This window comes from Bombina bombina, chromosome 5 (assembly GCF_027579735.1).
Source record: "Bombina bombina isolate aBomBom1 chromosome 5, aBomBom1.pri, whole genome shotgun sequence".
NCBI lineage: Eukaryota > Metazoa > Chordata > Amphibia > Anura > Bombinatoridae > Bombina > Bombina bombina.
This window is the reverse complement of record NC_069503.1, coordinates 811,679,162-811,704,709: the sequence shown is the minus strand read 5'-3', so window position 1 is coordinate 811,704,709 and position 25,548 is coordinate 811,679,162. Positions and strand designations below refer to the sequence as shown.

The window sequence follows — 25,548 nt, the reverse complement described above, 5'->3', positions numbered from 1 at the left end:
TTAGGTCTATTCATCTTGTCTTGTGGAAGAAAAGACCCTTTTCCACCCTTAATATCCAATATATTCCTGTCAGATCAGGACCAAACAAGGTCTTGCCCTTGTAAGGAAGCGCCAGAACTTGGACTCAGAGGAAAAATCCACTGACCAAGAATATAGCCACAACGCCCCGCGGGCTAGCACAGCAATGCCAGATATCTTGGCTCCAGGCTTAAAATTTGCATGGTAGCATCAGAAATCAAATAATTGGCTAGCTTAAGAGCCTAAATTCTATTCTGGATCTCCTCCAAAGGAGTCCCTACCAAAATGTAATCAGACAAGGCGTCGCACCAATAAGATGCCGCACTTGACACAGTGGCAAAACAAACGTCCACATAAGCCTCCAGCTTAGTCCATAAATCTTGAAAAGAACCGCTATCCTCTCTAGGAATCGTAGTTCTCTTAGCCAGAGTAGAAATGCTCTACTACTTAAGGCACCGTGCGCCATAATATTTAAAGGAGACAGCGACAGGAAACATCTTTTTAAAGATAGGAGACGGGGGAAAAAGGAATCCCTGACTTCTCTTAATCATGTGAAGAAACCCCCAGCGGAAAAGGAAAAACTTCCACAAAGGAATCCTAGTATATAAAAGGTTTACTAGATTCTTTAGGGTGGACAACGACAGCATTTCGGAGTCACTCCAAAGTAGCCAAAACCTTTAACAATACACAGAGGTATTCAAGCATAATCTGAAGGATACAACTTCAGCATCAGATGAGGGAATTATACCGTCCGAATCTGAGATTTCACCCTCAGAGACTACCGGCGCATTCTCCTCATCAGACTTAAGAGGAAGGCCAAACTGAGTAGCATTAGATGGGACAGAAACCTCACTATCAGAATCTTTAAAGTTCCTCTTGCGTCTTCCCTCAACTTAGGAAAAGCAGATAATGCTGCAGATACCGCTGAAGATATCGGTGAAGCAACTTCTGCAGGCAAATAAACTCCTCCAGGAGATTGATAGGAACCGCAGGGCACTGCATGTGACGCCATTGAGGCTTGGAACGTTTGAGGAGAAAGCTGTGCCATTGCCTGAACAGCATCATCCTAGGAGACCTAACATAATTAAATTAAATTGTGGTTAAAAATTTATATTAAAATGTAATAGAAAAACTACTGTCCCTTTAAGAACAGCAGTCCAGTCTAAAAAAAAAATCCAGCTAAGCAAGCTAGAACAATAATAATGACCGCAATCCTCAGCCTGACTGAGGACAAGTCTTAAACCAACTCTCTGAGAAACAATTCTACAGGCAATTATTATAATGGCAAAGATCTATAGCCTTGAATACAATTCCCCACACTGCGAAGCAAATCCCCACACTGAGATGCATTCTGAATAACACACAAGTGAAATATACTATTTTATTAATTAAACATCCCAAGGGTATGCAATAACATAATCCGGAGCGCAACAAGGAGGTGCAGCAACAGTCCTGACATGCAATCAACCTCAGAAAATGTTGGAAACTAAGAAACCCCTCTCCGCTAGAAAAACTGTAACTGAAAGAGAGTCACAAGCCTGCGCAGCCATTACGACCAAAAGCTTCTACTCTGGCTCCCCGCCAATATTATGAAGGAGACAACCTTAATGGCAGCAAGTTTTAGAAAAAACCTTTCCACCCGATGCTAAGTCCAATAATACAAAGACCAGCCCAGTCTTAACGTACTTATAGTTAAATCATATATACATTTACAAGTCACAACTTTAAAGACATAATGACATGCATTAAATATCCATCAAATAACACCCATTACAGTGTCAATGGAGCTACGCAGCATAACCTGTTAGCAGCTAAAAAAGTTCTATAAGATATAAAAAAATGTGGCATGAATTGTACATATCGGTGAAACACAGTCCACAGCATTACAGGGGAAAATAATTGATATACCAGAAAGAAGTATAAAACCCCCTAAGTCTCCTGTCACACCAGCAGTGCCTGCTCCCTGCCTAAATATACCCATATAAAAGGATATGTATGTCCCAGAAATTGTTGCAGATCTTTTTACTTCATTAAGTGCACAGTCTCCCGTCCCTAGAAGACAAAAAGGCACTTACCTGCAGCCAGGCCGTCCTGCAGGAGGACAGCTTAACCGGTATCAGAGGACACATGCTCCTCACAGAGACCTGTAGAAGAGAAAGAACAGAGTAAACCTACTCTGGCTTTCTATACCATGGGCAGCAAATATGTTAGGAACTTGTGAGGTGGGCCTTACTGCGTTTTCCACCACTGCCCTACTTAAGAGGCTAACGTGGAGTACGGCTAGACCCAATCCTTGAAAAAGGGGAAAGAACAGAGTAACCTACTCTGGTTTTCTAAAATAATAAAATCTTGATTGAAGCAAAATAAATCCAATTTTCTTCAGAAACCGAAACTTCACCTCCTCCATGCACCGAAGGAAAAGAGAATGACGGGGGTTGTGGGAGGAGGAGTGATACTTAACAGCTTGGCTGTGGTGCTCTTTGCCTCCTCCTGCTGGTCAGGAGTGATATTCCCAACAGTTATTGATGAAGCCGTGGACTCACCATATCTTAGGAAATAAAATAAAATAAAAAAAGCAAGAAGTTTATAACTTACAGCAACTGCTTCTGTCTTCACATCATCATTGCTGTCAGGAGCAGTCAGGTCAATGAGCACTGGACACACTTTACTCTCTACATCAGATCTTTCAATAAGCTCCTGCTCGAGTAGCACCAGCAAAGCTGCTTGACTTGTCTTTCTGACCTGTAAAAGTACATCATACTGGATAAATATTTATACATCTCTTTAGAAAACGTAAAGGGAGACAGTCAAAGCATCAATGAAACCAAAATTCTACCCAATGAAGAGCAAAGAAAAAAAAAAAAGGACAGAAAAAATAAAGGACCAAGCAGTGCTCCAAACTCTAAAATGGATTGAAAATAAAACATTAAAAAGGAACATGAAACTCAAACCATTTCTTCAATGATTCAGTTAGAGGATGCAATTTTAAACTTTCCAATTCACCCCATTATATCATTTGTTTTGTTCTCTAGGTATACTTTGTTGAAAAGGTAGGCTGAGAGTAGCAAACCATTACTTTGAACTATCTGCTGATTGGTGGCTGCACATATATGCCTCTTAATTGGCTCATCCAATGTATTCAGCTAGCTCCCAGTAGTGTAATGCTGCTTCTTCAACAAGAGATACCAAAAGCATGAAGCATATTTGATAATAGAAGTATATTGGCAAGTTGTTTCAAATGGTATGTTCTATCTGAATTGTAAAAGAATTTTTTAGGTTTAATGTCACTTTAACAGTCACAGACCACTACCATTCAATACTATCTTACTAAACGAAGATAAAATCTATACATGTAGAAACCCCTTTATCAATACTGCATGGGACAGGAAACCCCTGGATTTTGGAATATTTGCATCAGTAAAATGGGACAGTTTGGGGATGGGACCAAGTATAATAATATTTAGGCAATACCTGTATTTGCATGTTATAGAACTAGCTTTAGGTTGCATCATGTATAAGCTATTTTATAACAATTGTATTACATTTGTACACATAGTACCATCAGAGAGAGCGTACAATACTGTAATCAGAAAGGTAATAGTTGGTTTAAATATATACAAGCATTTTCATTTTAGAACACAGATGGAGGCAGAAAAGAATGAATATATATATATATATATATATATATATATATATATATATATATATATATATATATATATATATAACACCGAATACAATTTTAAATATCTTCCCAATTTACTTGTATTCTCTAATGTTAAAGGGACAGTCAACACCAAAATTGTTATTGTTTAAAAAGATAGATAATGCCTATCTACTACCCATTCCCCAGCTTTGCACAACCAAAGTTGTTATATTAATATACTTTATAACATTTAAATTTCTACCTGTTTCTAAGCCACTACAGACAGCCTCTTATCACATGCTTTTTTTTTTTTATCAGCTTTTCACAAGAGACTGCTACTCCATGTGGGCCATATAGATAACAGTGTGCTCTATCCCGAGAAGTTGTGGCTGACACTGCACTAATTGGCTAAAATGCAAGTCAATAGCTTATCAATAGTAATGTGATCAGGGGCTGTCAAAAAATGGCTTAGATACAAGGTAATCAGAGAGGTTAAAAGTATATTAAAATAACCATGTTGGCTGTGCAAAAATTAGGAATGGGTAATAAGAGATTATCTTTTTAAACAATAAAAATGGTCAATTATCCCTTCAAATTCATTATCTTGCTATCCTTTGTTAAAGCAGCAGCAATGTATCCAGATTTACATGGGGGGGGGGGGGGGGAGAGACCAAAGAACAACCCCAAAATCTCACTCTGTAGTAGTGACATATTACAGAATGGAAACATATGAAAAAACATAATTTATGCTTACCTGATAAATTCCTTTCTTCTGTTGTGTGATCAGTCCACGGGTCATCATTACTTCTGGGATATAACTCCTCCCCAACAGGAAATGCAAGAGGATTCACCCAGCAGAGCTGCATATAGCTCCTCCCCTCTACGTCACTCCCAGTCATTCGACCAAGAATCAACGAGAAAGGAGAAACCAAGGGTGAAGTGGTGACTGGAGTATAATTTAAAAGATATTTACCTGCTTTAAAACAGGGCGGGCCGTGGACTGATCACACAACAGAAGAAAGGAATTTATCAGGTAAGCATAAATTATGTTTTCTTCTGTTATGTGTGATCAGTCCACGGGTCATCATTACTTCTGGGATACCAATACCAAAGCAAAAGTACACGGATGACGGGAGGGATAGGCAGGCTCATTATACAGAAGGAACCACTGCCTGAAGAACCTTTCTCCCAAAAATAGCCTTCGAAGAAGCAAAAGTGTCAAATTTGTAAAATTTGGAAAAAGTATGAAGCGAAGACCAAGTTGCAGCCTTGCAAATCTGTTCAACAGAGGCCTCATTCTTAAAGGCCCAAGTGGAAGCCACAGCTCTAGTAGAATGAGCTGTAATTCTTTCAGGAGGCTGCTGTCCAGCAGTCTCATAGACTAAACGAATTATGCTACGAAGCCAGAAGGAGAGAGAGGTAGCCGAAGCCTTATGACCTCTCCTCTGACCAGAGTACACGACAAACAGGGAAGACGTTTGTCGAAAATCCTTAGTTGCCTGCAAGTAGAACTTGAGGGCACGAACTACATCCAGATTGTGTAGAAGACGTTCCTTCTTTGAAGAAGGATTTGGACACAAGGATGGAACAACAATCTCTTGATTGATATTCCTGTTAGTGACTACCTTAGGTAAGAACCCAGGTTTAGTACGCAGAACTACCTTGTCTGAGTGAAAAATCAGATAAGGAGAATCACAATGTAAGGCTGATAACTCAGAGACTCTTCGAGCCGAGGAAATAGCCATTAAAAACAGAACTTTCCAAGATAACAATTTTATATCAATGGAATGAAGGGGTTCAAACGGAACACCCGGTAAAACGTTAAGAACTAAGTTTAAACTCCATGGCGGAGCAACAGTTTTAAACACAGGCTTGATCCTAGCTAAAGCCTGACAAAAGGCCTGGACGTCTGGATTTTCTGACAGACGCCTGTGTAACAAGATGGACAGAGCTGAGATCTGTCCCTTTAATGAGCTAGCCGATAAACCCTTTTCTAAACCTTCTTGTAGAAAGGACAATATCCTAGGAATCCTAACCTTACTCCAGGAGTAACCTTTGGATTCGCACCAGTATATGTATTTACGCCATATCTTATGGTAAATCCTTCTGGTAACAGGCTTCCTAGCCTGTATCAGGGTATCAATAACCGACTCAGAAAAACCACGTTTTGATAAAATCAAGCGTTCAATTTCCAAGCAGTCAGCTTCAGAGAAGTTAGATTTTGATGTTTGAATGGACCCTGTATCAGAAGGTCCTGTCTTAGAGGTAGAGACCAAGGCGGACAGGATGACATGTCCACTAGATCTGCATACCAAGTCCTGCGTGGCCATGCAGGCGCTATTAGAATCACTGATGCTCTCTCCTGTTTGATTTTGGCAATCAATCGAGGAAGCAGCGGGAAGGGTGGAAACACATAAGCCATCCTGAAGTTCCAAGGTGCTGTCAAAGCATCTATCAGAACCGCTCCCGGATCCCTGGATCTGGACCCGTAGCGAGGAAGTTTGGCGTTCTGGCGAGACGCCATGAGATCTATCTCTGGTTTGCCCCAACGTCGAAGTATTTGGGCAAAGACCTCCGGATGAAGTTCCCACTCCCCCGGATGAAAAGTCTGGCGACTCAAGAAATCCGCCTCCCAGTTCTCCACTCCCGGGATGTGGATTGCTGACAGGTGGCAAGAGTGAGACTCTGCCCAGCGAATTATCTTTGATACTTCCATCATTGCTAGGGAGCTTCTTGTCCCTCCTTGATGGTTGATGTAAGCTACAGTCGTGATGTTGTCCGACTGAAACCTGATGAACCCCCGAGTTTTTAACTGGGGCCAAGCCAGAAGGGCATGGAGAACTGCTCTTAATTCCAGAATGTTTATTGGCAGGAGACTTTCCTCCTGATTCCATTGTCCCTGAGCCTTCAGAGAATTCCAGACAGCGCCCCAACCTAGTAGGCTGGCGTCTGTTGTTACAATTGTCCAGTCCGGCCTGCTGAATGGCATCCCCCTGGACAGATGTGGCCGAGAAAGCCACCATAGAAGAGAGTTTCTGGTCTCTTGATCCAGATTCAGAGTAGGGGACAAGTCTGAGTAATCCCCATTCCACTGACTCAGCATGCACAATTGCAGCGGTCTGAGATGTAGACGTGCAAAGGGTACTATGTCCATTGCTGCTACCATTAAGCCGATCACCTCCATGCATTGAGCTACTGACGGGAGTTGAATGGAATGAAGGACACGGCATGCATTTAGAAGCTTTGTTAATCTGTCTTCTGTCAGATAAATCTTCATTTCTACAGAATCTATAAGAGTCCCCAAGAATGGAACTCTTGTGAGAGGAAAAAGAGAACTCTTCTTTTCGTTCACTTTCCATCCATGCGACCTCAGAAATGCCAGAACTAACTCTGTATGAGACTTGGCAGTTTGAAAGCTTGAAGCTTGTATCAGAATGTCGTCTAGGTACGGAGCTACCGAAATTCCTCGCGGTCTTAGTACCGCCAGAAGGGCACCCAGAACCTTTGTGAAGATTCTTGGAGCCGTAGCCAATCCGAATGGAAGAGCTACAAACTGGTAATGCCTGTCTAAGAAGGCAAACCTTAGATACCGGTAATGATCTTTGTGAATCGGTATGTGAAGGTAAGCATCCTTTAAATCCACTGTGGTCATGTACTGACCCTTTTGGATCATGGGTAAGATTGTCCGAATAGTTTCCATTTTGAACGATGGAACTCTTAGGAATTTGTTTAGGATCTTTAAATCCAAGATTGGCCTGAAAGTTCCCTCTTTTTTGGGAACCACAAACAGGTTTGAGTAAAACCCTTGTCCTTGTTCCGACCGCGGAACCGGATGGATCACTCCCATTAATAACAGATCTTGTACACAGCGTAGAAACGCTTCTTTCTTTATCTGGTTTGTTGACAACCTTGACAGATGAAATCTCCCTCTTGGGGGAGAGAATTTGAAGTCTAGAAGGTATCCCTGAGATATGATCTCTAGCGCCCAGGGATCCTGAACATCTCTTGCCCAAGCCTGGGCGAAGAGAGAGAGTCTGCCCCCCACTAGATCCGGTCCCGGATCGGGGGCCCTCGGTTCATGCTGTCTTTGGGGCAGCAGCAGGTTTCCTGGCCTGCTTGCCCTTGTTCCAGGACTGGTTAGGTTTCCAGCCTTGTCTGTAACGAGCAACAGCTCCTTCCTGTTTTGGTGCAGTGGAAGTTGATGCTGCTCCTGCTTTGAAATCCCGAAAGGGACGAAAATTAGACTGTCTAGCCTTAGCTTTGGCTTTGTCTTGAGGCAGGGCGTGGCCCTTACCTCCTGTAATGTCAGCGATAATTTCTTTCAAACCGGGCCCAAATAAAGTTTGCCCCTTGAAAGGTATATTAAGTAATTTGGACTTAGAAGTTACATCAGCTGACCAGGATTTTAGCCACAGCGCCCTACGTGCCTGAATGGCGAATCCTGAGTTCTTAGCCGTAAGTTTGGTTAAATGTACTACGGCCTCCGAAATGAATGAATTAGCTAGTTTAAGGACTCTAAGCCTGTCCGTAATGTCGTCCAGCGTAGCTGAACTAAGGTTCTCTTCCAGAGACTCAATCCAAAATGCTGCCGCAGCCGTAATCGGCGCGATGCATGCAAGGGGTTGCAATATAAAACCTTGTTGAACAAACATTTTCTTAAGGTAACCCTCTAATTTTTTATCCATTGGATCTGAAAAAGCACAGCTATCCTCCACCGGGATAGTGGTACGCTTAGCTAAAGTAGAAACTGCTCCCTCCACCTTAGGGACCGTTTGCCATAAGTCCCGTGTGGTGGCGTCTATTGGAAACATCTTTCTAAATATTGGAGGGGGTGAGAACGGCACACCGGGTCTATCCCACTCCTTAGTAACAATTTCAGTTAGTCTCTTAGGTATAGGAAAAACGTCAGTACTCGCCGGTACCGCAAAGTATTTATCCAACCTACACAATTTTTCTGGTATTGCAACAGTGTTACAATCATTAAGAGCCGCTAAAACCTCCCCTAGTAATACACGGAGGTTCTCCAATTTAAATTTAAAATTTGAAATATCTGAATCCAATCTGTTTGGATCAGAACCATCACCCACAGAATGAAGCTCTCCGTCCTCATGCTCTGCAAGCTGTGACGCAGTATCAGACATGGCCCTAGTATTATCAGCGCACTCTGTTCTCACCCCAGAGTGATCACGCTTGCCTCTTAGTTCTGGTAATTTAGCCAAAACTTCAGTCATAACAGTAGCCATATCTTGTAATGTTATCTGTAATGGCTGCCCAGATGTACTAGGGGGTGAGAACGGCACACCGGGTCTATCCCACTCCTTAGTAACAATTTCAGTTAGTCTCTTAGGTATAGGAAAAACGTCAGTACTCGCCGGTACCGCAAAGTATTTATCCAACCTACACAATTTTTCTGGTATTGCAACAGTGTTACAATCATTAAGAGCCGCTAAAACCTCCCCTAGTAATACACGGAGGTTCTCCAATTTAAATTTAAAATTTGAAATATCTGAATCCAATCTGTTTGGATCAGAACCATCACCCACAGAATGAAGCTCTCCGTCCTCATGCTCTGCAAGCTGTGACGCAGTATCAGACATGGCCCTAGTATTATCAGCGCACTCTGTTCTCACCCCAGAGTGATCACGCTTGCCTCTTAGTTCTGGTAATTTAGCCAAAACTTCAGTCATAACAGTAGCCATATCTTGTAATGTTATCTGTAATGGCTGCCCAGATGTACTAGGCGCCATAATATCACGCACCTCCCGGGCGGGAGATGCAGGTACTGACACGTGAGGCGAGTTAGACGGCATAACTCTCCCCTCGCTGTTTGGTGAAATTTGTTCAATTTGTACAGATTGGCTTTTATTTAAAGTAGCATCAATACAGTTAGTACATAAATTTCTATTGGGCTCCACCTTGGCATTGGAACAAATGACACAGATATCTTCCTCTGAATCAGACATGTTTAACACACTAGCAATAAACTTGCAACTTGGTTACAATCTTATTTAACAAAAACGTACTGTGCCTCAAAGAAGCACTAAACGATTAAATGACAGTTGAAATAATGAACTGAAAGACAGTTATAGCATCAATCCTTAAAAACAACACAACTTTTAGCAAAGGTTTGTTCCCATTAGTAAAGTAACAATAATTAAATTTGAAACATAAAAATTACAGAGCAACGTTTTTAATCACAGTCAATATATAAGTCTCACAGCTCTGCTGAGAGAATCTACCTCCCTCCAAAGAAGTTTGAAGACCCCTGAGTTCTGTTAGAGAGTAACTGACTGGAATTTTTTGATGCGTAGCAAAGAGCGCCAAAAACGGCCCCTCCCCCTCACACACAGCAGTGAGAGAGAAACGAAACTGTCACAATTAAAACAAGCAACTGCCAAGTGGAAAAATAATGCCCAAATATTTATTCACTCAGTACCTCAGAAAATGCAAACGATTCTACATTCCAGCAAAAACGTTTAACATAATAAATACCTATTAAAAGGTTTAATGTACTTTTAACAGAGTAATTCCGGTGAAATACCATCCCCAGAATACTGAAGTGTAGAGTATACATACATGTCATTATAACGGTATGGCAGGATTTTCTCATCAATTCCATTCAGAAAATAAAAACTGCTACATACCTCAATGCAGATTCATCTGCCCGCTGTCCCCTGATCTGAAGCTTTTACCTCCCTCAGATGGCCGAGAAACAGCAATATGATCTTAACTACTCCGGTTAAAATCATAGTGAAAACTCTGGTAGATTCTTCTTCAAACTCTGCCAGAGAGGCAATAACACGCTCCGGTGCTATTGTAAAATAACAAACTTTTGATTGAAGTTATAAAAACTAAGTATAATCACCATAGTCCTCTCACACATCCTATCTAGTTGTTGGGTGCAAGAGAATGACTAGGAGTGACGTAGAGGGGAGGAGCTATATGCAGCTCTGCTGGGTGAATCCTCTTGCATTTCCTGTTGGGGAGGAGTTATATCCCAGAAGTAATGATGACCCGTGGACTGATCACACATAACAGAAGAAATAGCCTTTCCTTACAAACCAGCTTATTAGGATGCATTCAGAATTCTCCCCCGAGACAAAATATGCCACGCAAATTTAAGCTTTGAGACAAAATCGTCTAAACTAGAAACTGTAGCTTTATGTCCCTTGAAAAGCTAAACTTTTTCGTGGCATCAACATTACATTTAGAGCTCTGTATAAGTGGGAAACACAATTTATTGGTTGATAGAAAAAACATTAGGAAAGGGAGGTTAACAGGATAAAGCCGAAAGTTCAAAAACTCTTCTAGCTGAAGCAACAGCCAAAAGAAAGATAAAAATTGGAGATGAACAACATGCATACAATAAAGAGGTGCTTTAAGGACGCTCAGGATTACAGGGAGGAGTAACTGGACAAATAACTGGTTTGGTTCTAACCAGTACAAAGGTCTGGATATCAGGAACCTAGGCTATTCTCTTGTGCAATAGCAGAATAACCTCTGTGACAGGCCTAGCTGTTCAATTGACAGGCCATCAAAATCAGAGATTTAGGTCTTGATGAAAGAAGGGTCCTGGAGATAGTTTTTCCTTTAAGGTAGACGCAAAGGCAGGCACAAGGACATTTTAATTGGGTCCAGTGAGGGCACGCCACAGCAATCAGAATTGATGACATAAGTTCCTGTTTGATTTTGGTTAACACCCTTGATAACAACAAAAGATATATAAAAAAGGAGATTGAAAGATCAGGGAACCACTAGAGCATCTATCCGACCCACCTAAAGGTCTCCAGAGCTGTTACAATAGTGTGCAAGTCTGTGACTCAGGTGAGAAGCCATGAGGTTTATCTCTGGTAGACCCTACCCTACCTTTTACCATCTGGTCAAATACCTCTTGGATTAGAGACCATTCTCCTGGTTAAAGCCACAGGTAACATAGGATGTATGCCTACCAAATGTTTACTATGGGAATATGAATGACAGGAATCCAACAATGGTGACATTCTGCCCAGGTTAGAATGCTAGACACTTTCTTCATTGCTACTTAACTGAAGTCCCTCCCTGGTGATTTATGTATGCCACTGCGGTAATATTTTTCGATTGAAGAGCCCTGAAAATGGTATAGAGTTCTAGGATATTTATTTGTAACTTCACCTCCAGAGAAGACCAAACTGTCTGCATGCTCAGGGAGCCCCGGACTGCTCCCCATCTCTTCAGGATGACACCTTTGGTAATCAGCCATATTAGGACAAAGGATGAATGCTCCCTGAAATATGGAGTGAGGAGCCACCAAGTTAAAAATATCTGATCTTGGGATCTTTTGAAAAAAAAATCTTTGTAGTCTCCATTCCATTATTGGAGCATTTCAAGCTGGGAATGTTGAAAATGATTACTGGCAAAATGTTACTGCATCTGAGGGAGCTACCATTAGACCTACCACTTTAATGCACTGAGCCACAGAATGAAGTGGACTGAGTTGAAAGGGCAGGCTCTCTGAAGTTTGAGTCTGTCACATCGACACTGAGTTGATGATGGACCCCAGAAAAGAAACACGAGTTTGAGGAATTAAGGAACGCAATGGTGGATTTATTCTCCAACCGTGAAAGTGAGGCATTGTGAGGAGTCTGGTCCAGAATGTCATCTAGATAGGGGGCTATAGATATTGACTGAGCTCTCACCACTGATAAAATGAGTTCCCAGTACCTTGGATGCTGTGGCTAATACCTGTAGAAGAAAGCAAATTTGAGAAACCTTACACTATCCCTGTGAATATGTAGATAGGCATCCTTTAAGTCATTTTTTTATTATTTTTTTAAGACACAATTTAAAAAAAAAAACGAAATTACCAAACACATTTCACCGAATGACCTTTGAAGAACACGATAATGATAATTTATTATTTAAAGGGACACTAAACCCAAATGTTTTCTTTTGTGATTCAGATAGGGCATGCAATTTTAAGCAACTTTCTAATTGACTCCTATTATCAAATTGTTTTCATTATCTTGGTATCTTTATTTGAAATGCAAGAATGTAAATTTAAATGCGGGCCCATTTTGGGTGAACTGGGTTGTTCTTGCCGATTGGTGGATAAATTCACCCACCAATAAACAAGTGCTTTCCATGGTTCTGAACCAAAAAAATAGCTTACATACCTTCTTTTTCAAATAAAGAAAGCAAGAGAACGAAGAAAAATTAATAGGTGTAAATTAGAAAGTTGCTTAAAATTGCATGCTCTATCTGAATCATGAAAGAAAAAAATGTCGGTTCAGTGACCCTTTAACACAGCTATTCTTCTTGGGAGGAATATTAATTCTAATGTATTGGAAGTTTTAAAGGAAGCCTACATTTTCTGAATTTAAAATGTATTATATTGCAGCAACTCTTCTTGAAACAGTTAGAAATCCAAGTGGGGCTGGAAATATTTTTTTCCCCTTTCTTTCCCCTTTTCTTTGAATTTAAACCCATTAAGAGATAAATATAGAAAAAATTAAGAGAGACATAGTAACTAAATTTTATTTTTATTTCATTTTTCTTTATTATATATATATATATATATATATATATATATATATATATATATATATATATATATATATATATATATATATATATATTTTTTTTTTTTTTTTTTAAGAGTTATGTGTGATCATAATTTTGTCTGCATTTTTTAAGTCTAATGTAGACATAAATAGTAAAGTACAATGCGAATAGATTCCATCTTGAAGGTGGGAACTTTTAAACAATTGTTAAAAGTCTTTAAATCTTAAATAGACTGAAAGGTGCCCCCTTTCTTTGGGACAATAAACAGACTGGTGTAAAATCCCTGATTTAGTTCTGAGGCTGGAACAGTAACAGTAAAAGACTAATGGATTCTATATATTGAACACTAGTCAGGAAGGCTTTGAAGAATTCTAAAAAGGAGAAATCTTCCTCTTGGGGGCTTTGAGCGAACGCCTATCCAATTCTCTTAAGAAATTATGTCCAATACCCAAGAACAGATCCTTTCCAGGCCCCAGAAAAAGATTCAGAACTACCACCTGTCAGATTCTGGTCTCAGCTGGGGACCATACTTTAATGCAGATTTGGAGGCGGGGATGACTTCTTGGTCTGTTTGCTATTAGACCAGGAAGATAACCTGCATGCTAGGGAGTGTAAGATAATGCTCTCATTTTCTTAACTGCCGTAACGAACTTAAACGTCTTCAATGCCTTTCATTTTGCCTTGGATTTTTTTGTCTTGAGGCAGGAAAACATAATTTATGCTTACCTGATAAATTTATTTCTCTTGTAGTGTATCCAGTCCACGGATCATCCATTACTTGTGGGATATTCTCCTTCCCAACAGGAAGTTGCAAGAGGATCACCCACAGCAGAGCTGCTATATAGCTCCTCCCCTGTCATATCCAGTCATTCGACCGAAAACAAACAGAGAAAGGAGAAACCATAGAGTGCAGTGGTGACTGTAGTTTAATTAAAATTTAGACCTGCCTTAAAAGGACAGGGCGGGCCGTGGACTGGATACACTACAAGAGAAATAAATTTATCAGGTAAGCATAAATTATGTTTTCTCTTGTTAAGTGTATCCAGTCCACGGATCTTCCATTACTTGTGGGATACCAATACCAAAGTACACGGATGATGGGAGGGACAAGGCAGGATTAAGCGGAAGGAACCACTGCCTGAAGAACCTCCCAAACACAGCCTCCGAAGAAGCAAAAGTATCAAATTTGTAAAATTTTGAAAAAGTGTGAAGCAAAGACCAAGTCGCAGCCTTGCAAATCTGTTCAACAGAGGCCTCATTTTTGAAGGCACAGGTGGAAGCCACAGCTCTAGTAGAATGAGCTGTAATCCTTTCAGGGGGCTGCTGTCCAGCAGTCTCATAGGCTAGGCTTATTACGCTCCGAAGCCAAAAGGAGAGAGAGGTTGCCAAAGCTTTTTGACCTCTCCTCTGTCCAGAGTAAACGACAAACAGGAAAGATGTTTGACGAAAATCCTTAGTAGCTTGTAAGTAAAACTTCAAGGCACGGACTACGTCCAGATTATGTAAAAGACGTTCCTTCTTTGAAGAAGGATTAGGGCACAACGATGGAACAACAATCTCTTGATTGATATTCTTGTTAGAAACCACCTTAGGTAAAAACCCAGGTTTGGTATGCAGAACTACCTTATCTGCATGAAAAATCAGATAGGGAAAATCACATTGTAAGGCAGATAGCTCAGAGACTCTCCGAGCCGAGGAAATAGCCATCAAAAACAGAACTTTCCAAGATAAAAGTTTAATATCAATGGAATGAAGGGGTTCAAACGGAACTCCTTGAAGAACCTTAAGAACCAAGTTTAAGCTCCACGGGGGAGCAACAGGTTTAAACACAGGCTTAAATCTAATCAAAGCCTGGCAAAATGCCTGGACGTCTGGAACCTCTGCCAGACGCTTGTGCAAAAGAATAGACAGAGCAGAAATCTGTCCCTTTAAGGAACTAGCTGATAATCCTTTGTCCAAGCCCTGTTGAAGTAAAGACAATATTCTAGGAATCCTAACTTTACTCCATGAGCAAGTCTTGGATTCACACCAATAAAGATATTTACTCCATATCTTGTGGTAGATTTTCCTGGTAACAGGCTTTCGTGCCTGTATTAAAGTATCAATGACTGACTCTGAGAAGCCACGCTTTGATAGAATCAAGCGTTCAATCTCCATGCAGTCAGTCTCAGAGAAATTAGATTTGGATGATTGAAAGGACCTTGTATCAGAAGGTCCTGTCTTAGAGGCAGAGTCCATGGTGGAAAGGATGACATGTCCACTAGGTCTGCATACCAAGTCCTGCGTGGCCACGCAGGTGCTATCAGAATCACCGATGCTCCCTCCTGTTTGATTTTGGCAATCAGTCGAGGGAGCAGAGGAAACGGTGGAAACACATAAGCCAGGTTGAAGAACCAAGGCGCTACTAGCGCATCTATCAGCGTCGCTTCTGGGTCCCTGGACCTGGATCCGTAACAAGGAAGCTTGGCGTTCTGGCGAGACGCCATGAGATCCAACTCTGGTTTGCCCCAACGATGAATCAACTGAGCAAAACACCTCCGGATGGAGTTCCCACTCCCCCGGATGGAAAGTCTGACGACTTAGAAAATCCGCCTCCCAGTTCTCCACGCCTGGGATATTGATTGCTGACAGGTGGCAAGAGTGGTACTCTGCCCAGCGAATTATTTTTGAGACTTCTAACATCGCTAGGGAACTCCTGGTTCCCCCTTGATGGTTGATGTAAGCCACAGTCGTGATGTTGTCCGACTGAAATCTGATGAACCTCAGTGTTGCTAACTGAGGCCAAGCCAGAAGAGCATTGAATATCGCTCTTAACTCCAGAATATTTATTGGAAGGAGTTTCTCCTCCTGAGTCCACGATCCCTGTGCCTTCAGGGAATTCGACTGCACCCCAACCTAGAAGGCTGGCATCTGTTACAATTGTCCAATCTGGCCTGCGAAAGGTCATACCCTTGGACAGCTGTACCCGAGACAACCACCAGAGAAGAGAATCTCTGGTCTCTTGATCCAGATTTAGCAGAGGGGACAAATCTGTGTAATCCCCATTCCACTGACTCAGCATGCATAATTGCAGCAGTCTGAGATGAAGGCGCGCAAATGGCACTATGTCCATTGCCGCTACCATTAAGCCGATTACCTCCATACACTGAGCTACCGAAGGGCGCGGAATGGAGTGAAGAACACGGCAAGCATTTAGAAGTTTTGATAACCTGGACTCAGTCAGGTAAATTTTCATTTCTACAGAATCTATAAAAGAGTCCCTAAGAAGGAGACTCTTGTGAGTGGGGATAGAGAACTCTTTTCCTCGTTCACTTTTTTGGGAACCACAAACAGATTTGAATAAAAAACCTGTCCTTGTTCCATCCACGGAACTGGATGGATCACTCCCATAACTAGGAGGTCTTGCATACAGCGCAGGAATGCCTCTTTCTTTATCTGATTTGCAGATAGCCTTGAAAGATGAAATCTCCCTTGTGGAGGGGAAGCTTTGAAGTCCAGAAGATATCCCTGAGATATGATCTCCAATGCCCAGGGATCCTGAACATCTCTTGCCCACGCCTGGGCGAAGAGAGAAAGTCTGCCCCCTACTAGATCCGTCGCCGGATAGGGGGCCGTTCCTTCATGCTGTCTTAGAGGCAGCAGCAGGCTTTCTGGCCTGCTTGCCTTTGTTCCAGGACTGGTTAGGTTTCCAGGCCTGCTTAGATTGAGCAAAAGTTCCCTCTTGTTTTGAAGCGGAGGAAGTCGATGCTGCACCTGCCTTGAAATTTCGAAAGGCACGAAAATTAGACTGTTTGGCCTTTGCTTTGGCCCTGTCCTGAGGAAGGGTGTGACCCTTACCTCCAGTAATGTCAGCAATAATTTCCTTCAAACCAGGCCCGAATAAGGTCTGCCCCTTGAAAGGAATGTTGAGTAATTTAGACTTCAAAGTCACGTCAGCTGACCAGGATTTAAGCCATAGCACCCTATGCGCTTGGATGGCGAATCCGGAATTCTTAGCCGTTAGTTTAGTCAAATGAACAATGGCATCAGAAACAAATGAGTTAGCTAGCTTAAGTGTTCTAAGCTTGTCAATAATTTCAGTCAATGGAGCTGTCTGGCATTAATCCCCGTGTAGTGGCGTCTATTGGAAACATTTTTCTAAATATAGGAGGTGGGGAAAAAGGCACCCCCGGTCTATCCCACTCCTTGCTAATAATTTCTGTAAGCCTTTTAGGTATAGGAAAAACATCAGTACACACGGGTACCGCATAGTATTTATCCAGCCTACACAATTTCTCTGGTACTGCAACTGTGTTACAGTCATTCAAAACAGCTAATAACTCCCCAAGCAACACACGGAGGTTCTCAAGCTTAAATTTAAAATTAGAAATCTCTGAATCAGGTTTCCCCGAATCAGAGATGTCACCCACAGACTGAAGCTCTCCGTCCTCATGATCTGCATATTGTGACGCAGTATCAGACATGGCCCTTACAGCATCTGCGCGCTCTGTATTTCTCCTAACCCCAGAGCAATCGCGCTTGCCTCTTAATTCAGGCAAGCTGGATAATACCTCTGACAGGGTATTATTCATGATTGCAGCCATGTCCTGCAAGGTAATCGCTATGGGCGTCCCTGATGTAATTGGCGCAATATTAGCGTGCATCCCCTGAGCGGGAGGCGAAGGGTCTGACACGTGGGGAGAGTTAGTCGGTTAAACCTTACTGTTTAAGGTGAAATCAATACATTTAGTACACATTCTCCTATGGGGCTCCACCATGGCTTTCAAACATAATGAACAAGTAGTTTCCTCTGTGTCAGACATGTTTAAACAGACTAGCAATGAGACTAGCAAGCTTGGAAAACACTTTAAAACAAGTTTACAAGCAATATAAAAAACGTTACTGCACCTTTAAGAAACACAAATTTGGTCAAAATTTGAAATAACAGTGAAAAAAGGCAGTTACACTAACAAAATTTTTACAGTGTATGTAACAAGTTAGCAGAGCATTGCACCCACTTGCAAATGGATGATTAACCCCCTAATACCCAAAACTGAATAATAAAAGACAAAAACTTTTTTTTTTTTTTCAAACAGTCACAAAAACTGCCACAGCTCTACTGTGGCTTTTTACCTCCCTCAAAAACGACTTTGAAGCCTTTTGAGCCCTCCAGAGATGTCCTGGATCATGCAGAGGGAAGCTGAATGTCTGTCAGTATTTTTATCTGCACAGAAAAGCACTAAAAAAGGCCCCTCCCACTCACATTACAACAGTGGAAAGCCTAAGGAAACTGTTACTAGGCAAAATTCAAGCCAGCCATGTGGAAAAAAACTAGGCCCCAATAAGTTTTATCACCAAATACATATAAAAACTGATTAAACATGCCAGCAAACGTTTTATATCACATTTTTATAAGAGTATGTATCTCTACTAATAAGCCTGATACCAGTCGCTATAACTGCATTTAAGGCTTTACTTACATTAGTTCGGTATCAGCAGCATTTTCTAGCAAATTCCAGCCCTAGAAAAATATTAACTGCACATACCTTATTGCAGGAAAACCTGCACGCCATTCCCTCTCTGAAGTTACCTCACTCCTCAGAATATGTGAGAACAGCCATGGATCTTAGTTACTTCTGCTAAGAACATAGAAAACGCAGGCAGATTCTTCTTCTAAATACTGCCTGAGATAAACAGTACACTCCGGCACCATTTAAAAATAACAAACTTTTGATTTAAGAATAAACTAAGTATAAAACACCACACTCCTCTTACGACCTCCATCTTGGTTGAGGCTTGCAAGAGAATGACTGGATATGACAGTTAGGGGAGGAGCTATATAGCAGCTCTGCTGTGGGTGATCCTCTTGCAACTTCCTGTTGGGAAGGAGAATATCCCACAAGTAATGGATGATCCGTGGACTGGATACACTTAACAAGAGAAAGATCCTTTACCTACATTTGACTGTGGTAGTAAACAATAGGTAAGAAACAATAGATACAGATTTATAACAGATAAATACGAACATACCAGTCTATGTATTTTTTTTAAAAAGCTCAAAAGTAGTTTACCATTCAAATACTACAAAAAGTTATTCCTGTATCAGACCAGTATCATAATAACATCAGATACTTAAAACTATATTTGCGCTCCAAGCATTGAAGAATAAATAGAATCCTATTTTAGAGACCTAATCACTCCCCCCCCCCCCTCCCCAGCACTTCACAAGACTGAAAAGGTAAAGTCAATATTATGCTAATATAAAAGACATCTTTGAGTAGGACATAAACCATCAATTTTTTAATAATATTATTTTCGGTTATTTAATTTATCACCTTTAGCACACACACCAAAACAAAAGATAAATTCACGTAGTATCAAAGTATTAGGTCCATGTATTAGAATGAACAGTCCTTTGGAGTTTAACCTTTATGTTAATCTTGATAATATCGCTATTCAAAACTAAATAGTACTATTGAAGTACTAAGTTTAATACAGATCATCATATAGAATAAGAATGAGCTTATTAATAATACCGTTTCTTACTGATCCAACAAGCTAACGAAGGGTCCATACTATATCTTGAATCATGAGATGTGTTACGTTTTCAACTCTAGATCGTTAATGTAAAGTTTTGTTACAAACTTTGCAATCAATTTAGCTAAATTCTGCTTCTCAAAAATGTAATACTTGTAACCAGTTCAGCCAATTGCCGCAAACAGTTAGGATGGCTAAGATACTGATTAGATCGTCTGTCAGTCGATGATGCTTGCAATGTGGGCATGACTGATCCTACACGCTATAAAATGTCGACCATCGGGGGGCGTGTGCGGACCATGGCTGAAAATGGCCGCTTAACTGTAAGCTCCTGCTAAGAACCTTACATCTTACCGGGAATCAAGCTTATATATTGCCATCCAGCAAACATTTTGAGCTCATGAAAAGGAGAATGTCAGGCTGGATTGGATGATCACTTTATTTATCTAAATCAGCAGTCTCAGATCGGACCGCTGAAGGTTCTAGCAGCTCGTCAGGAATTGAACCCCAGAACCACCCACCACCCCCCCCCCCCCACGGGAAACCAGGTGCTAAGAGAACAGATAACAATCTACAGTTGCTAATATGACCATTGGGGAGAAACTACACACAGCAATACATGCCCTACTGATCAAACTTGAGTTACAGATGCACAGCAGCTTTGAAGAACCGGACCTACGGAGGTAGTCAGCACTGATCTCAAGATGGCGGATGCAACAGCTTGTGGCCTGAAGAGCTGCCCCATGTAGTCCTTCTCACTCAAAAAGGAGTATACACCGCATAGCAGACTGCTGACAGGGGAACTATGTGAGGAAGCACAGAGAACGTGGGTAGACTGGAGGTATGATAGCACACTTATTGCAGCTGATCTCACCTCTCATACACAAGAGAACACATTCAATATGAGACCACCCGTGGCCTGGGTGAGTGCGGCCTATCACTCGAGGCGAAGAGTGGATCACGAATGCGATAAGCAGTCACCGGATCGAACGGACATAGCTAAGGAGGCAAATGGTGCGGCTGGACTTACCTCTGGTCTTATTGAGACACCGCATCCCCTTTCTAAATTCCTCTGCAAATATGCGTATGACACCTCTCTACTTCTGACCTATTACAAGCTCTATTGGAGAGGACACTATACCAGAGTGTCTCTATAGCAAAACCGACTGGCTGTTACGGATTCATTTTGCCGACATGGCATAGGTTCAAGGGACTGCTTTACTGTACTAGAGGTACATGCCTATCAGTTTTAAAATTAAGGTATTATGACCTGATATAGTCTTCAATTTTTCCTAGGCAGAAATCTCAAAATAATCATTGTCTTCATCAGTGGGAAGGCGCTTATGCCTTTAAGTGGGACTTGCACATATGTGAAGATATATTGTCTAGGATCAAATTGTCTAGGATCATAACGTTTGATAGATTATTTGTCTGCATGTATACTCCAACTTTTATTATAATATCTTTACTTTGTTGACATTCAGCAGATATGTTAAACTCCAGCCCCCTTTAAGCAGTTACTCAATTCAGTTTTTTGTTTAATTACCATGATTATCTCTCATAAGCCCAGTTGCATGGTTACTAGTAGGCTAATGAAATATATATATATATATATATAGTATTCTGCCAGTTAGATTACTAAATGCACAGGTCCCAAGCCTAATTTAAGAATGGAGGCTTCCCAAACCTCCATAACTATACTGTTCCAACTAATTTCTTCTCAAATAGCCCATGCTAAATATATGTTAAAAAAACAAGCTGGTTGTAGACATAGTTCCCCTTTCTTCCTCAGCAGGCGGGGGAGATGGTGGATAGCATGTGGCAGAGTTAAGTAGAGATAGTTTTGACACCTTGCACCATTTCACAACCTATACTATATAATTGTGGCTTGATGAAAGTTGGTTATGTAAGATATAGATAGACTTTGTACTATAGTGCAACTCATTTTTTTATCTACAGGATGTTTTTATAATTCCTGGTAAGGTTCTTGTATAGTATATTGTAGATATTTGCTGATGTGAGTGCCAACTAGCTATAACATCAGAGGACTTTCACATTGTATATTAGTGCCTGGGTTATAGCTAGACAATATGTCTTGCAGAGGAAAACATTTGATACTTGTCCCCGGACTTCCCTATTTCATGTCTAAACTGCTCCTTTAACTTCTATATCGTTCTCTGCTCAAACTTAGAACCACTAATCAATAGACCCAAGAGTGGCCTACTATCTAAATACTTTTTGAAACCTGTTTACGCTGAGGCTTCACTCCAATATGAACCACTCTCCCCACAACAGTTTCATCATTATATGCTACTGTACAGTATTTTACATATGCTAATCTCACTTATCCTAAAATACCAAGCAGTGTTTACCTGCTGATAAATTCTCTAAGATTTCGTATAAGTTTACATTTTATTGTTGTTATTCAGTTTGTTATATGTAACTATTATGATTTCCATTTAATTTCAAATGTATTGTGACAGACCCGCTGGGGTCGCTGATACAACGAACATACTTCACCAGTATTTCCTTTATCACAGGGTCCATTACTGGCCAGTCCATTAGTTGTTCATAACAGCTTTTAAAATCATAAAATGGAGGTTTCAAGAGCTCATAGCTTATCATTCATCCTATTTTCTAGCTATATCATTGTAATGTAATTTAAGAAAAACTATGTCATTTGTGACATTTAATGTATGTTTTCTTCTCTCTTGTTGTCCTTGTGCATAACCTCAATAAAATATTATAAATTTTTTTAAAAATAAATAAAAAAAAGCCGACCATCCAGCGGCACGATTACCTTTGACAAAGCCATTCAAGGTGAAACATGTTAGGGACGTTAGGGTACTGGTGAGGAGTCCTAGGAGCTCCTGTGTTTTAGATTGCCTCAGGTTACGTTAATGCCGTTCGTTTACTTAACATAGGAATGCTCAGCCTAGAATTATGACCATACTAGAGCGGCTCAGAGTTAAAACACAGATTCCGCTACTCACATGTGCTTTTGCACTTAAACTCTTGCTGTTAAATTAAGTCTTGGTTACCTCTGAAATTCACTTAAAAAGGACAGTTTACTCAAAAAATGTCTCCCCTTTAATTTGTTACCAATGATCCACTTTACCTGCTGAAGTGTATTAAATTGTTTACAAGTATTTCCATTACCCTTATATTGGCATTGAAATAGTTTATTTATCCTGTTGTATTCCCCACCCATCCTGAAAGTTTTTGGCCTCAAGGCCAAGCTGTGTTAACACAGTTAGTAGAAGAAATTACACTCTCAGTGGGTTATAGAAGAGATAAGGTAATAAAATGTTAATTTTCCATTGTTCTCTCCAAGTATTGGTGATTGGTTTATGGACAGATATAAGATAAAGAAGTAGGTATATGTACATAATGTGATAAAGTAATGAGATCTGATTATACCTACAAGCTCAACCCATTTTATTAGGTTGTGGCTTCAAAACACAAAATCAGCTAATTCCTATACACAAATAAGCCTTAAAAAGCAAATATACATTTTATACTCTGCAGCTGGTAAAAAAGTAATTGTTAACACATTAAAGGGAAAAACAATTTTATAGTATACTGTTCCTTTAACTTAATTTGGGTAATATTTATGTGACACCTTTACACAAATAGTATACCGGAGCTCTCTCACTGATCTGGAACCTGCATCATTGATTCAAAATGCATAAGAGGTTTTAGTTTGAGCTCACACTTGGTTATTTACATATTGTGTATCAGGCTATTTTATTAACCCCTACATTGTTAATACCGAGTGTCAACTTCTTGCACGGTAGACAATCTGAATCAGTTATTTAAAGTGGCAGTAAACCTAGAAAATAATGTTATATAATTCTGCACATAGTGCAGAATTATATAACATTATCTTAGCGCAAACTTTATGCAACATAATATTGCAGCTGAAATTTGATACACTCAATGTAACTAGCTCCCGCTATCAAACAGAGCAGGAGCAAGCTACATTGAGTGTAATGGAGCGATCGGGCCAGGCTGTGACTAGACAGCTGCCCAGATGTACTCAGGGGGAAAACCAGACCCGCTCAGTAGATCAAAGAGCGGCGGTCTGAAAAACCCGCTTTTTTAATCAAATTTTAGCTGCAATATTATGTTGCATAAAGTTTGCGCTAAGATAATGTTATATAATTCTGCACTATGAGCAGAATTATATAACATTATTTTCTAGGTTTACTGCCCCTTTAACCAATACGACCCCTCCGTTTGTTCCTTAACACTAACTTGATCAGTTGTTACACACAAGATTAAGTACTTATATTAAAGGTTACATAAGTAAGGACAAACATAGGTACAGAGTTAATAAGTGCAATTAATTTACAGTGGAATATCTGAAGACTCAAAAACAAGTGGGGTGAGAAACCGTTAAAGCCAGCTTGCAGTACACATTTCACTAATTATGGTTGGCTACTCATTTCTTGAGCTATAATACATTTTACTGCCTTAAAGTACCGGAGAGTGCTTTTGATTTAAACATCCTATTTTATGTGACTTAATAAAAGTTTTAATTTTTGTGATCTTACATTTCCCATACTTTAAGTTGTTTACTATTATCAGCTTTTTTAAGCTGTTAGATTAACCCCTAAACTGGAGTGCTATTGTATTCTTTTAATAAGAGTTGGCCTCTCTCCCTCTCTTATTATCTGTTTGCTATGAAACTCAATACACAGCACCTCCTACCCCCAATACAATTGTTATAAAACAAATTATATTTATGTTAAAGGGATTTTAAGGGGTTTATGAAAGACCTGTAGTAGTGCCATTAGTATCCTCCTGCTTATGACTTCTTGGTCTGTTTGCTTTTAGACCAGGAAGATAACCTGCATGCTAGGGAGTGCAAGAACATGCTCTCTGATTATTTTTTAACTGCCGTAAGGAACTTAAACGTCCTCAATGCCTTTCATTTAGCCTTGGACTTTTTATTTAGAGGCAGGGAAGATCCTTTACCTACACTAACTGTGGTAGTAACTGCATCTAGTCCTGGGCCAAAAATATTTTTTACTTGAAAAGGAAGGAATAAGTCTCATTTAGAGACTGTTGACAAAGTATTTAGCCATAAGCCACATCCAGCCATAGCAGCACTCTTAGCACCAATGTGTATAATTTGAATTGCTGCATTACACATAACAAATTATGCTTACCTGATAATTTTATTTTCTTCCGATGGAAAGAGTCCACAGCTGCATTCATTACTTTTGGGAAATAAGAAATAAGGAGGCAAAGACACCCCAGCCAAAGGCTTAAATACTCCTCCCACTTCCCTCATTCCCAGGCATTCTGTCAAAGAACAAGGAACAGTAGAAGAAATATTAGGGTGAAAAGGTGCCAGAAGAATAAAAAACAAAGACGCCCCACATAAAAAAAAAACGAGTGGGGAGCTCGGAAGAAAAGAAAATGATCAGGTAAGCATAATTTATGTTTTTCTTCCTAAAAGGAAAGTCCACAGCTGCATTCATTACTTTTGGGAAGAACAATACCCAAGCTATAGAGGACACTGAATGCCAAAACGGTAGGGTACAATAGGCGGCCCATTCTGAGGGCACAAGGCCTGAAACCACTACCCAAAAAAAAACAAAAAACTGCTTCGTCCGAAGCCGAGAAAAACAGAAAGGGAAAAAGCCCCAAGGACACTGACCAGCCTAGCTAGAGACTGCAACATCAGACTCAACTGAACCAACAGCACTCCGGGAGACACTGCCGCCTAACAGTCGATCCCTCACCACACACACTCTTTACTAGCAAAGGGAATTCCAGCCGAAAAAGTCCCAAAGGAATAAGGCAAGGGGAGGCAACGC

General features: G+C 40.5%; 1 protein-coding gene across 1 annotated transcript in view; it reads right to left on the bottom strand.

Annotated features, from left to right (window-relative positions):
* Positions 1-25,548, bottom strand: part of LOC128661629 (serine/threonine-protein phosphatase 4 regulatory subunit 1) — a gene marked incomplete in the record, with an annotated part of 255,897 nt that overhangs the window by 142,342 nt on the left and 88,007 nt on the right. Inside the window, 1 exon segment of the mRNA XM_053715861.1 lies at positions 2,614-2,760. Within this exon segment, the coding sequence (XP_053571836.1) occupies positions 2,614-2,760 (147 nt within the window).